Raw genomic sequence first — 14,673 nt, 5'->3', positions numbered from 1 at the left:
TTATATGAAGGCTCAACAGTGTACATGGTCCCTATGCTAGTGCCTACAGCCTACCATCATGCAACACTTTCTGTTTCTCATAACATAGCCATCCGGTTGTAATGCTGCATATCATGGGCACTCACTATAACCACACACTGTGAATATTTGTGTTGTGGTTCTTGCCTGAGCAAATTACAACTGCCCTTGCAGCTCTGTGAGTTGCTGTTTTTTGTTGTTGTTGTTGTTGTTTTATTTGGCAAGGCAGTGACGCTCATTATGAAGGCGATGGACTGTGAGCTGCTTCCCTCAGCTGCTGATAGGAGACATACCAGATAATGATATCATCCCTACTTTGATAAACAAATCCATTCAGATTCTAACATTCGCTGTTAGAATGTGCACTTTTCTTCAACCTTATCTGAATCACTGCTTGCGATGTCCATGTACTTGCTGGGAAATTCCGCAAGATGTTGGCCTTGGAAGACACCTGCAGAGAGAGATACAATGACAATGAATAGCTTTTCTCTCCTCCTGAGCTATAAAACACTGTTAACTACAGTAATAAAGCACTGCATCTCAGGCAGGATAGTTTTTTAGTTTTTTTTACCAAACTCTAGATCCACTGGATGAACAAGTAGTTCTGTTATTCAGCACACTTGCTGGTGTCTGTTGGGTAATTATTGCTGGACTGCTGCAAGGTCTTTAATCTCATTCAAAATATAAAATATTGTTTATAAAGTAACAATAATGCATTGGAAAAATAATGCAAAAGACAATATAGCACACAAATGTAAGTCTGGATAAGGCTGCAAAATTCACCTCTAACTTTTATATTATATTATATTATATTATATATTTTTGGCTTTTTGTTCCCTGTTGTTCAAATGTTGCATGCAGTCCTGGTGCTGTGAGGTTGAGCAACAGTATGGTCAGTAAACTAGGCTTGTAGGTTTCTCACGTCAACGTGCATGTGTTATACATTGGCCTCATGCTGTTGCTCACTGGCCTAATTCTTGTTTTTTTTTTAGCTTTGCGTGAGTCCCCTTGAGTCTGTTTTGAGCAGTCCAGCCCATCAGTACTATGTGTGATAGCCTGTGACCGCTGCTGTCACACTGTGCTATATTGAGAGCTATTAGTGTGTGGCATCATCTGCCCCAGCACAGCACACAGAAACTAGCATGTGGTTCAGCTGCCTGAGCTTCTGGCTTTGAGTTAAATTTATCACGTATTTTATGATAGACCTATTCTAAAGTGATAAAGTGAAGGAGTAGCTGAAAGAAAAGGCCTGTGGAGTTTTGCATATGGTTCAGAAGCTCTGCTCGGTACACGGTGAGACACTTACAGAACATTGAGCAATCCTGGTACAGCATGTGTAAGGTCTATTAGACTGAAGTATGCTTTTCCTCTTTGGCATAGTGTTGTGGAAGAGGCCCACTGCAGAACAGAAGGGAGAACACTGTGTCTCGGTGGAGCTGATTTATGGTTATGAGCTAGTTTAACTTGCTTCAGCCATCCCGCTGCAGTTGTAATGCGTTCGGCTAGCAGGTGGGTGGAGAGGGGGTTTAGCTGCTCTGGTTTGCTCATTTATGGGGCTGTTTGTTGGTGGCAGGCCGTGCATGGTCTCCCTGATGCATCTCTAATCCTTTGAAATAGGGGTAGAAACAAAGAGCCTGTTTCAAGCTTTAACCCAATTTTTACTGACCTGGCACTGAACAGGTTTTGCATTAACCCCAAAACTATACAATTATAAGGCTTTCCAACTTGACAACTCAGCACTTGCCACATAGTGCTAAAAGGCTATGCAATATCACCATCACCGTTTGAATCATTGATGAGATAACTACTTGCTTTTCTGTGCACTTTCATTTTTGGTACATTAAAACAAGTTCACAAGGATATGCAAGCTCAACACCAAATATAAACAGGTGGAGGTATGGAAGCACTCAGATTTAAGTCAGTTAAGTTTAAATATCATGAATGAGAGTCACACATGAATTGCTGTTGGCCACAGCAGTAACATATTCTCATACTAAACCAATCATATACGCACACCACTACATGTTCTCATACTCAACCAATCGCATACACACATCACTACATGTTCTCATATTCAGCCTTTCATATGCACACATCACTAATTGAGCATCTTTTTACTGTCAGACCAACTGTCAGACCTCTCCAGTGCTGCTCATTGCCTGTGCCGCTTCTTGCGTTCTATGCTTGCTGCTGCTCACAGAATTTCGCTGACCCTCCACCACCCCAGCTTCCACTTGTTGTTTGGATCTGCTTTTAGGTACTGGGGGGTTTTGGTATTTCTCCCATTTAGTTGGAGATACCAAACCAAAAATAATTACTTTGCACATTCATTAATATATTTCATCTAAATATGTAGTTGTCCTGACTGAAATGGCAAAATATGATGTGTGTATTGAATTTGTGATGACTAATTGGACACCATATGACTAAGAATTTGCATTATGAACTACCTTCTGGTTAATCAATCCAAATGAAAGTGTTTTACAGCCTTTATTATTCTATTTACTGCTTCATTTAATGCCTATATTTAATAGGATTATAGCCTGTGTTTTAAAAAATTAACAGCAGGGAAGTAAACAAAGGATTTAATAGTTCATGCGATTGATACATCATGAGCGATACAGATACAATAACAGCGCAGGAAATTCTGATAAAATAAACAACATTTTTTAACGCTGATGTATATCAATGATACCTTAAATAAACAGCATGCCATTGGTAGACCTGTGAAAATTAGGTCTTGTGGTTTCCGTGCTGTGTTAATAGCATCATACCCCACCACGCATCAAAGCCTCATTCATTACAGCAAGGCGCTGCACCATCGACAAAGCTCATAGATCAAGGTAATGTTTAACAAAGATGCTTCAGTGTATGTTGATTCAAAGTACTGGTACATGTTAGTTTTATTTCAAAATCAGTGAAAGAGACTATTAAAAGTTTTTTTATACAGAGCCATTTGAATGATTGTTACTGTCTTTAAGAATATTCATTTACCTTTCAATTGGAACCGGACCAGCAGAATTCCAGATGACAGACAGATATCAGATGTTTGCATGAAAAATGGAAAGATACAGGTATGTGGACAGTGGGGTGAAAGTGTAAAAGTTCCATCTGTCATAATTACAACAGTTCATAAATAAAATCGTCACTGTGTTTTTTTCATTGGATGATATTTACTGTAGCCATGAACAACAGATATGGAACAATCTAGCCAACTGAGTAAGTCATTATATAAAAAATGATGTAATGATTTCTAATCATATCAGATTCAGTGTACAAGAAAAGTAACATTTTTAATTTTTTTACTTATTCTTATTCTTACTCTCCACCTCATTGTTTATAATGGTGAATTCTTGTTTCGCTTTGTGTCAGTGTTTGAATCCATGCCCGTTCAAATTAAGCCTATTGCAGTCTTTCCTCCAGTTATCCTTTAAATCATATTTACAAATGATAGAGATATTGCATTGGCATATTACATTGTGATATAGCAATGAACAGAAATTGACCTGTTGTAATGTGAGTATAGCGATTGGAAGACACAGCAGTACCCAACACTGCAATGCATCCATAAAGTTTTATTTTAGCGCCACATTAATGGCAATACAAGTATGCTTACGAAGTATGCCTCATATAGCAAATATTGGATTTTGCCCACAGTGACAAGCTTTCCAAAACTGAAAACGTGTCCATTGCCAGCTTAGGGCAGGCCAGAAATGACATGAACTTCACTCCACTAGTTGAGCTTGGCCACAGGACAGAAAGGTCCTGGGGTAATTTTGACTGGTGGAACACTCCAATGGGAACAAGGAAAGGTCAACAACAAAAGTAAAGGTGTTCTGGGGTATCCTGGAATACACTTGGTCCAGAAGGACACAGGCCAAGATTATCAAGATGTATAAAGATATTTCCAAAACATACAATTATATCTAACATTTGCAGCATTGAGCATATGCAGTCATCAACCAAGAAGCATGCTGTTTGTTCAGTTGCCTTTTTTGCACATGTATTACATTGTAAATTATTTTTTTAATGAAAAACAAGTCGCTGAATGCCAGATGTTTATACAGTTGGATCATAAAAGCAGATTGGATCATGCACGCAAAAGCATGCGTACAGTGTCCCTTCTTAATTTTAAGATGTTCACAGTGGCTATTTCTTTCTCTGCAGCCTCATGAGATATGTGTATGAACCTTGTATAAATTACCTTTCATAAGCACCCTCACAACTTACTATAATAACCTCATCCTCAGTGTGGATAGGTCTGGTTTAAGACACCTAACAGAACTTAATCGGCTGTTACTCTCTTCTTGTTCTTCATTTGTCTTTGCAGGGACGGTCTAAAAATTAACATTCTTCTTACCTTCATCTTTGGATTTAATAGCACTGGTCTTCTCTGTGCAGCAGAAGGTAACCAAGATGTCATGTCAAACACTTTAAGACAGTCTCTTCAACACTGAAGTATTTTGTGCATGTGTTTTCTGGTCTGTGTTCCAGACCACAAGTACCACGCTACAATGGTAAATTTAATCTTTCAAATCTAATGTCGCTAGGCCATCTACAGACAGTCTGACCATGTGTAAAGTTATTTCCGTTTTTTTGCTCTCTGTGTTTTTTCAGCTCCAAAGTACAAGCTGGCATGTTTGAATGATTATGTGGTCACAATAAGCTGTGTGCTGAACATCTCTATAGATCCCCTACATGATGGAAATGGCTCCTATTGGCTGGAATTTGAAAGGGAAGACAAGTGAGGCTGATTGTTTCATTCTCAATTTGAGATCAGAAATGTTTGCAGCATTGTCAGGTTTTATCATAAGCATTGAAAGATTGTCAAAGCGGAGACATTTTTAGTATCTTTTTATACATCTCTGTGTACAATGGTCACTATCTGTTGCTGGTTGGTCAACTATGAAATATTTTTTATGTTTCAGTCAATGATCCTTTTCATTTTTTCTAATTCAATCTTTGTTTTTGTTTTAATAAAATGAAACCCTCAGACTTATTTCTCTTCCAGCAGAAAAAAGTTTGAATGCCCACTTGTGAACCAAATGGACCGTTACTGCTGTACAGTTAACACAACAGAACGATTTATAGATTCTGAACATTTTGTGATAGCCTTCTGCTTCAACAAAAACGCTGATAAATCAGGTAAAATGGAAATGGATAAATTGTACAAGCCAAAGCATAATAGTAAGTGACTTCAATCATCTTGTGCTCTTATCTAGCAGTGTGTTATTCACAGTTCATTTTTATTGCGAAGAAAAATCAGCATGTTGAGCCAACTGAAAACCAAAAATAATGCAGTTAATAAGAGTTTCCATATAACTTTAAGTTATATGGAAGTAAGACTGTGTAAATTCTCATCTATAACTACAGTCAATAATCTGCATACATGAGGGTGTGTTCAAGTAATTATATATTCAATAACAATGTGTTCAGCAGCCTGGTGTTCTCAGTTGACCCAAGTTCATGAGGTCATGGTAATTTTCTCTATCTTTAAGACAATGTATTTGATCCTGAGTGACAATTACTTTCCATCCCCAGTAAAACCGATTGCTCCCATCAACCTTACAGCCCACTGGAGTTCCAGTCACTATCAGTTTACTTGGGATAGTGGCTATGAGAAATATATATCAAGAACATTCATGGAAAGACTGAAATACCGCCTCCAGTACTATAAGCATGGACACCCAGACAGTGTGAGATGTACCTCATCACATTATTTTTTTTTTACAAAAAACAAAAACAATAAATGATGTAATCAGCTAACATGCCTTTCCTTTATGTATGTGGATGTATTTACAGGCAAAGACAATACATTCAGGTAATAAGACACAGCACATTGATGGCTCTAACTTTGAACCAGGCACGGAATATATTGCAAAAGTGTGCTCCAGTCCTGATCAGGACTATTACAAAGGGCACTGGAGTGAGTGGAGCACTGCAGTTAAGTGGAGGACCGATCCAAGTCCAGGTGAGACTCACCTATGAAAATGATCAGCATCCCTAAAATGGTTGTATAGAGAGAAACTCATGCCCATAATTGTTCTTCAGTTTGTCTTCTAATTTTAAAATATTTTTTTTTTAGTTTTAGATGCAACACCCTCTGCAAGAACAGTATTGCTCTTTATTGGCTCTTTTTCCTTCCTAGCATGCATGCTAGTTGGCGTGCTGGTGTGTCTTAAGAGGTAACTAATCTAGATAGGTAACTAATCATTGATAAACCACAATACTGTGAAGATTGCAGAAACAGGAATTGTCTGTCCTTGTAGTGATACGTGAGAAGATCTATTCTGAAGGGAAATGTGCTAATATGTGTTGTAGGTGCAGGATAAAGTTACACTCCCATGTTCCAACTCCAGCCCCATATTTTCAGCCTCTCTATAGTAACTACAATGGAGATTTACAGGTACGATTGGATGTACATATGTTAATCTGAGTTATTTATTCATTTCTATTACTCTTTAATATTTGGAAAACCCTACTGAGAAACTGTTCTCAATAAGCATGTCTTCTTTCTGATTTTAGAGCTGGCTTGTGTCGCAAAGCAATCTGGGAGAGCCATTCACTATGGAAGAAACCTTGAAAATTGACCCTTTGTTTGAGGTCACACCCATTGTAAATGAAGAACGGTTCTTACCACTTACGTCCAGCAACCAGTACGTTAATGTCTGTGGTATGGTCAACCAGGACAATGTCGGCACGCCGCCATTAGCATCCATCCAGAAGTCCAGCTTCGAGGTGCTACGCCACCTGTCTCTGGAGGAAATGGGCACCAGTGGGGATGACTTGGGCTGTGAGGGCTGGATTCACAGCCCAGCCAGCATCTGGCTGCCTGGCACAGGGTCATCACTTGACCCACAGAGCATGTGCTGCAGCAAAGATTATTGTATCCTCATTGACACCAACACGGACCTCATCCTCAGCACTGGGATGGAGTAAGCCACAGGCCCAGGAAGCTCTCCCACTGAGGTCATTGTGCCACCATAGGTGTGTGTCTCAAGCACCAAGAAACGGCCCTATCATCCCTGATGGAAACAGCTGAGGGCAGATGATACACCCTGAGCAGCAGTGCATTTCATTCCACCTTAACATGGTGTCTAAAACATGCTGTCATTTTAATCAAAGGTCTTTGTCTAATCAATGACCATAAGGAAAAAAGTGCAGTGACTACTTCACACTTGGAATGTTTCTGAAATGTCTAAATACAAATTAGGTCAACAGCATCCCTTTCTTTATTAATTTTGTTTAACTATATCTTGTTTGAGAGATCTTACGATATAGGCCTTAATAAGATCAAGCTTTAAAACAGAAACAATGAAAGATGATATAGTTTTAGCACAGCAATTAAGTGAAGATGAATCTATTATATTTTTACTATATATCATACTAATTTACTATATTTTAAAGATTTAGAATATTCTGGTTTGTAATTAGGACATCTGCATACTTCACCAGAGGGATCCTGTTTTACAGGGCAAGCAGAATTGTATTACATTTCTTTGCTCCAAATGTGTAATTGGAATGGTAGGTATGCCATGGCAGGTATGCCATCCACCAAGTTACGGCTTGGTGGGGCATGTCACGTGCCTATACAGCTCTGACGGTTTGGCACTTTTCTGGGTTTCCTACAGAAATAACCACAATGACCACAGACTCTAAGCCCTTAAGCGCATTAACTTCTGTACCTTCTGATCTCATTTAAACACACAGAATTCAGACACAAATTCACATGCTCACACAATAAAGCCCCAAACTTGGGTTATTTTGCATTTTCCTTTTGTCCTTTCCTTCCTGCCGATTTTGTCATCATAAATGCTCCAGTCCCACATTCAATAATTCTCCTCATTGGACATTTAGCTGCTAAAAACAACATCTGATCAAAGTACCCAACTTCAGGATACTTGGATACACAGGCAAAATGGACATATAAGGACATATACATGTGATGCTATTTCAGCCAACAGAACATGTTTTTAACAACTTTGTGGTCACCATCTTTGTTTTGTGTGGAAGCTAGCTGGCTTGCTAACTTATAATTGCCAAAAAAATATTTAAACTATTGCTTTTTACGGCTGTATAATCTTTGTGGGAAACTCTGAAATGCATTCTCTATTATTTCACATGCAAACCCCACATAATATTGTTTTGTGGCTAGGGGTGGGTATTGTTTAGATTTGGACAACATGATGATGCTTTTGAAACAGTATGGTGCCTAAACGGTGCCTGAACCAGTAGTCTACCTTCCTTAAAATAACAACAAACAATGACATCATCAAATGTGTTTTCATTGCAAAGGAATGTTGTTTTATCATTGTTTGAAACCATTTGTGTAAAATACAGCCAAACTTTAGACAGTTTTGCTTTTGGCCTTTTGATCGATTTTAACATTTAGCTAGTCTGCTAACGGTACTTGTTGTTACGGAGTCAACAGAGCAAGTGTAGTGTTAGTAAAGACGGCACCAAAATAAAGCACTGAAATCTTAATTGTAATTTGGTCCAGTAGGTACTGGTCATAACCTGTAAACCTGTACCATAGTACTACCAGGTTTCGATACCCAACCTAATTTGTGCCTTGTAGACAGCTACATGACTACAAGGTAGGCCCTAAAACATTGAACTACCATTACAAGCTTAGCCCAGCCAGGGGCATGTTCTGCAGGGCTGCAGCTGGGTTCTACTCAAGTTCTTTTGTGACAACATTACACGCAGATATCAAAATGACCAAGCACACAGGCAAGATAAATGACGGCCAATTTTATATATTGATATATTTATATATTTCAATCAGGCATTTTCATTTTGCACTTGTATGTTTACAGTCATGTTGTCATACAGTATGTCACACTGGACACACTGGACAACCTCAAGCTAATTTGCAAAAATTGTGAATTTACTTCCTGCACCCCATAAATGTTGATGAATTGTAATTCCTGTAAAAACAAAATCCAACAAAAATCAGTCTGTCACAAAAATGTCAAGCACCACAGTCAGTAGTATTATAGCCATTTGTGTGTATATTACATACAAATAGTGTATATTATTACAAATTAAGTTTATCTAGCTTTTTGTACATGTTTAAATGATCCTCTTAAGCCTGTGTTATTCATGACAGTACGCGTGAGAGGCATGTCTCTTTTAATGTTATTATGCCTCTATTTGTTACAGTTTGAACATGTTATATGGAAACAACAGGCAGATTAAAGATATGCAGCAAGTCCAGATGACAAAATACAGATGAATTGAGTCCAGCCCGCAGTAGGTCATCAACCCTCTGTTATCTGCTCTATGTAAAAGCTAATCAAGCAAAAAAACTAAAAGGGGGCACCACTTATATCAAGTAATTATCTATATAGCTATATCTACACAATAACATTATGTACAAGGGGAGCAATGAACTGAGCATAAAGCATTTAAGGATTGGATAGACCCCAATACAGCCAACCAAACAACTCACCTTTCACCATGACCAGCACAGTATTTTGAAAACAATCCAGGTAAGAGCACCACCAGCTCACCTGATCTTGATTTCACAACAACACAAGTAGTGTGGATAAAGTGCCTCTCTCCCTACATATACAGCTTTTAGAACAAAGTCATCATCTTTGTGAAAGCAATTTTGAATAAATAGTGAATTCTCGTTTTTTATATTAAAGTCTGAGGATGTTTAGTTACATACACAAACAACCAAACAACAATTCAGTACACTGATGTAGCCACCAAAGTGTCAATTTGAAGATGTGTGCATCACTTTATGAACGAAACCAGCTCTTGTGGCTAAAACCTAAATGACCTCACCAAGTAGGGACATATAAACACAAAAGAGAAATGAAACAAGAACGGAGTCCAGGACAACACCCTGGATGGCTGTGAATGTACTGTAATTAAAAGGGTCCTCAAATTTCTGTCAGTCATATAAATAAAGCCCAAACCAAGTAGTCTGTTCCTAAGTGTCCCCAAGTTTAATCTGCCTACGGCGTGGTAAAATCTCATGTTGACCTTTATCCAGTCCTATGAGCTTGAGTTGAACAACCTCCATACTCTATCAGGTAAGAAAATATAAACTTAAAATAAACTTCTGTCCAGGTTTTTCACTTTTTCATTTATATTCTTTTAAAAAAAATCAATTCTATTTGAATTTTTGGAATGTTTGACCAACCAAGTATTGTGTTGTTGTACACTACATTCAAGCAATAGTGCACAGTTTGTTTGTCTTGTGACATTTCAGAACATTTGTTAGAACCATTTAGTCTTAAATAGGCTGACACTTCATAAATAAGTTAATGCTGTTTTGAAGCAACAATGTATAGTCATATAATAGGAGATTCTGAAAGTGCATCTTGGAATAAAAGATGGATCATATACAAACTTATGGAACATATATTTACATGCCTCCGGGGTTGAACTTAAGCTTTACATAAACAAGTCTTCAAAAACAAGTGTTGGATGTAGCTCCCCCTGTTGGAGTATTTAGAAAATACACAGCACTTGCTTTGTTTATTCATCCAAAGCCTCATATTATAAGTGCATACAGAAGGTTACTGGAACAAATACAAACACAGGTCAGATAAAAAAATAATTCTATCTTAAAGTGGCAGCTGTGTATGGCCATGAACCTCAAGTCTAGGTCACATAGTAAAACTACAGCTAAGTCTTAAGCCAGAAGTGAGGCATAATTACAAGAGATAATAAGATAACATCAAGATCAAGATACAAGTGCTACATGAAAGTGCTAGAAGCTCAAGATACAAGTTGCAAGTGTTTAATGAAAGTGCTACTTGATTGAGGGTAGCCCTGCAGAAAAGGGTAGTGTGAACGATAGCCAAGCAGAGTGTGAAGAGATGTGTCTTCAGATCATGATGGACAATAGGCAGTGACTGAGTGGTTCATAGAGGAATGGGTAGTTTGTTCCACCACTGGGGAGCTAGAGTATAGAAGTTCTGCAGTCGGGGTTCCTAGATAGCTTACAAGCTGTTATAGCTGTCTTTCTCTCTCTTCCAAAACAGCCCTGTTCTATCAGAAAATACACAGGTGCTGTTGGCCTGCCTGTGGTGTTCAATAAAAGTTGCAGCTGCTTTTGAACATTATAAATAGGGCACCTTTATATAATTAAACCTTACTGAGCATAGCTAACAGAAAGCTATTTTATAGACAGCAGAAGATTGTGAAGAAAAATGTGCAGAAAAATAATTTTATGGACTGGATTTTCCGCACAAATCATATGAATTTATCCTGCCGGGTGTCTGAATCGGTCTGAAAAGGAATTAATGGCAGTCCTGAGATGAATAGTAATTAAATTGCCAATCTTAAAAGAGGATCAGCTTGTTTTTGCAGAGCAACGTAAACCGACCGCACAAAGGTGGGCCCAGCCAAGGTGCCTGCTGCATAAACCAGAGTGGAAAATGAGCAGGCCCAGAGTTTACCCACCTTCATTTCCTTGTTTTTTTTTAACCACTACAGCATTGATAACTTGTGACTTAACCAGTGAAAATTAGGTTCTGGTTCTTGTTTTGTATTTTCTTCATCATCTGTATTTGCTTTATGTTTTTTGTCTATATGGTTTCTTTGACTATAATAAGATAAATATGAAAAATAATAGTGAATGTCAGTTCAAAACAATAAATATCAATAATCCACTGCATGAAAACCTTTTTTATTTTATTTCCACATATAAGCATAATTTTTGCCCCCCCCCCCCCCCCTGCCTTCATTATAGTGGATTTAGATAAATCACATCCTTATCATAAAAAATGAATGACACTTTTATTGTTAAATGTGATCTAGCAGACATAAAAACACATTGCACAAGGATGACATATAATGGAAATTATTACAATATAATGTTCACACACATTTTACTTATACTTCTACATGTATCTTTTTCTTTGTTTTTACATATTTCATTGTACTGAATTTATGAAGACAATTGTAAATAAAAACAGGAACTATTCATTCTATATAATCACCTATAAGCCTTTGCATTAAAATTTATGAATATTTTGGGTCTAAGTTAAACAGTTGTGAACAAAAAGGTGTTGTCAATGTAAAGTCACTTTATAAAGTGCTGGGCCGCCTGCACTGCTTGTATGTTCTGTGGCATGGCATCTGGAATTCTGCAGAAGGAATACTACACCACTCTTCCGAAACCCAATCAAGTTATGCTTAGTTGACGGGAGTGGAAATTGCTGTCTCAGTTGCCATTCCAGAATATCCCATAAATGCTTTATTGGGTTCAGATTTGGTGACTGAGAAGGCCATGACATATGGATAACCTTAGTGTCAAGCTCCAGAAACTACTGGATGACTACTCAGGCTCTGCGGATGGGGGCATTGTGACATCATTAAAGAGGCCTGTCTGCTGGAAATAAATGCTTAAATGCATTTCATTAGAATTTCTGAATAAGTATGCAATCATTAACCAGGCAATCTCTACTACAAAACAGCTTAGACGGAAGAATGTGCTGCGGGTTGCTGATGCACATAAAGAAAATATAAAGCAACTGGTCAAGAAAGCTGACAGTGTGGTCACAGATACAGATGGCCCATACAAGCCATTTCCCCGAACTCATAACAAGCTCATGGGAGCTGTTGAAAGGGATTTTAAGCATTGTCCAAGCAGAAAGATATGCTACAAGGCAGTGAGGTTCAGACCTATCAATAATACTCCCATCTGATCCATGAAAAATTAGATGGGGAAATCGGTATTCTGCTGGATCATAACATTCCCAGTATCTGCATTTTCTATTCCAGATTTGTAGACCTGGAGATGGACGTCTCATTAAAAGCTGCTGAGCTGGCACAGGGTTTAGGAACACAGCTCATGTTAATCAGGCAACACAGCAAAACCCAAATTTAAATTGTCCACTGGCATGAGAGTACAGAAATCTGAATATCTGAAATGTATCACTGAACAACTATAAAATGACTATCAAACACTGGCACAGTAGATGCGCAGTGCAGTCAAAACACAATACAAAGCTTTTCCGTCAGAACATTCAGAGAAGTTGCTGAGAAACAGATTATATTACATTACAGAATATTACAACCCCAGCATCAGGGCTGAAAACCTCTGTTCTAGAGGTACAACTGGGAACTGTACAACTTCAGGGGATGTGCTTGTTAAAAAGCTTATGGCCAGTTACTTCATCCACCAAATCATTATATCAGGTCCTCCAACAGACTACAATTCAAGCCAGCTAAACCACTGAATAATAATCTAAAGCAGGCAAAAAAAAAAAAAAAAAAAAACTTGCTAGAACCAATGACATTGCACCCACTCTCACACCCTGTAACCTTGCTTTACAGATGCTATAAAGGAGTCAACACAACTGGTCATTCCTAATAGAGGGAGGCACAGTGAATTGTCAGATTAAAGGTGTAGTATGTAAGTTTTTTAAAAACACTTTTGTGCATATTTGGTTACATTTCCTTCACATCCAGACAGATATGAATAAATTAAAAGATCTCAGATAAAAACTGGTCTCTCTGACTGCCCCATGCTCTGAAATCAGTCACTCTAAATTTAACTTTGCCTGAATCTTAACAACCAATCAGGACAACTCTCTGTAAGGAGGCCAATCAGGACACCCCTCTGCCTGTCAATCATGCTGCGTGTTCACAGCGCTGTCTGCCTGGAAAACAACACAAAGGTCAGAGAAATATATGCCAAAATTACAAGTCTCGCCTTTCACTACAGTGGCTTATACTGATAAAAATAAAAAACAAGAAAGACTACCGAAAAGATTAAGACCAAAAGTGAACGGTTGAACAGTTGTCAGCGAGAGCTCAGGGACTTGAAGGGCTTCAAAAGTGATGCTGAATTTACAGTAGCCTATTTCTGCTAGACAGGCAATTATCTTGCTTGTTCTACTTCTGTTGGAATTTGTAATTGCGCTGAACTGTGTAGCCGACGTAGCTAGAAAATGTTAGCTAGTTAGCTGATGTGTTTAGCCCACTGTATGCTATAGCTGGGATGTACGTTAGCTGTTATCTTGTAGCTATATGTAGCTAGCTATGTTTATAGCTACTTATTCTGTTCAAACGGAAATCGCAGACTCCAGGTCCATATGCGTTTAGTGATGGCTACTTGACCTATGCGTCCCCAGTAACTTTGGGATTCAATACAATCAGCTATAAAAACTATAGCTACGTTCGTTGTTTACGTTACTACCTGTGAATGAGGCATGACGTGCTTCATTCTCCCTACTTTACTTTCCAGCGCTCTTGTCCTCTACTTATGACAAGCGCGCGTGCATGCGTTTGGAGGGAGAGCTAAGGGGAGGGAGTGGAAGATTTTTTTTGTTTGTTTATTTTTTTTGGGGGGGGGGGGAGTTTTGTTCAAAATCTACCTCTCTTTTGCTCGTTTTTTCAAACTTACATAGTGCACTGATAGTAATGCACACATAGCCCCTAATACCAGATGGGTAAATTGGGGGGGGGGGGGGGGTTATACCACATTTGGCAAACATTACTGAATTCGGATATAGACTATGAATGAAGGCGACTGCAGGATATGTAACTATTGGACATGCAGCCACAAAAGGTTTCACAGGAGCAAAATAACCTCTTGTGTGTAACACATTACAAGAAGCGTCGGGTGCATAATCTGTAAATGTACTGTTCAATAACTGAAAACAAAAATTTTGTAAACGTGCAGCG

General features: G+C 38.3%; 1 protein-coding gene across 3 annotated transcripts; it reads left to right on the top strand.

Annotated features, from left to right (window-relative positions):
- Nucleotides 1–2,959: 2,959 nt before the first annotated feature.
- LOC118219922 (interleukin-21 receptor) lies at nt 2,960–7,969 on the top strand. 3 transcript variants are annotated; one of them, XM_035403416.1, is made up of 9 exons: nt 2,960–3,092; nt 4,349–4,425; nt 4,636–4,762; nt 5,030–5,163; nt 5,560–5,714; nt 5,821–5,989; nt 6,104–6,203; nt 6,340–6,424; nt 6,544–7,969. In XM_035403416.1, exons 1-9 carry the CDS (start codon nt 3,079–3,081, stop codon nt 6,955–6,957), a joined length of 1,275 nt encoding a protein of 424 aa, XP_035259307.1. In that variant the 5' UTR covers nt 2,960–3,078; the 3' UTR covers nt 6,958–7,969. The 3 variants fall into 3 exon arrangements, with proteins under 3 accessions (XP_035259307.1, XP_035259305.1, XP_035259306.1); XM_035403414.1 differs by having other exon boundaries at nt 2,962–3,092; nt 5,030–5,205; XM_035403415.1 differs by having other exon boundaries at nt 2,963–3,092; nt 5,033–5,205.
- Nucleotides 7,970–14,673: the final 6,704 nt, after the last annotated feature.

Source organism: Anguilla anguilla, chromosome 2 (genome assembly GCF_013347855.1).
Source record: "Anguilla anguilla isolate fAngAng1 chromosome 2, fAngAng1.pri, whole genome shotgun sequence".
NCBI lineage: Eukaryota > Metazoa > Chordata > Actinopteri > Anguilliformes > Anguillidae > Anguilla > Anguilla anguilla.
The sequence above is the reverse complement of the archived record's forward strand: the minus strand, read 5'-3'. Positions and strand labels throughout refer to the sequence as shown.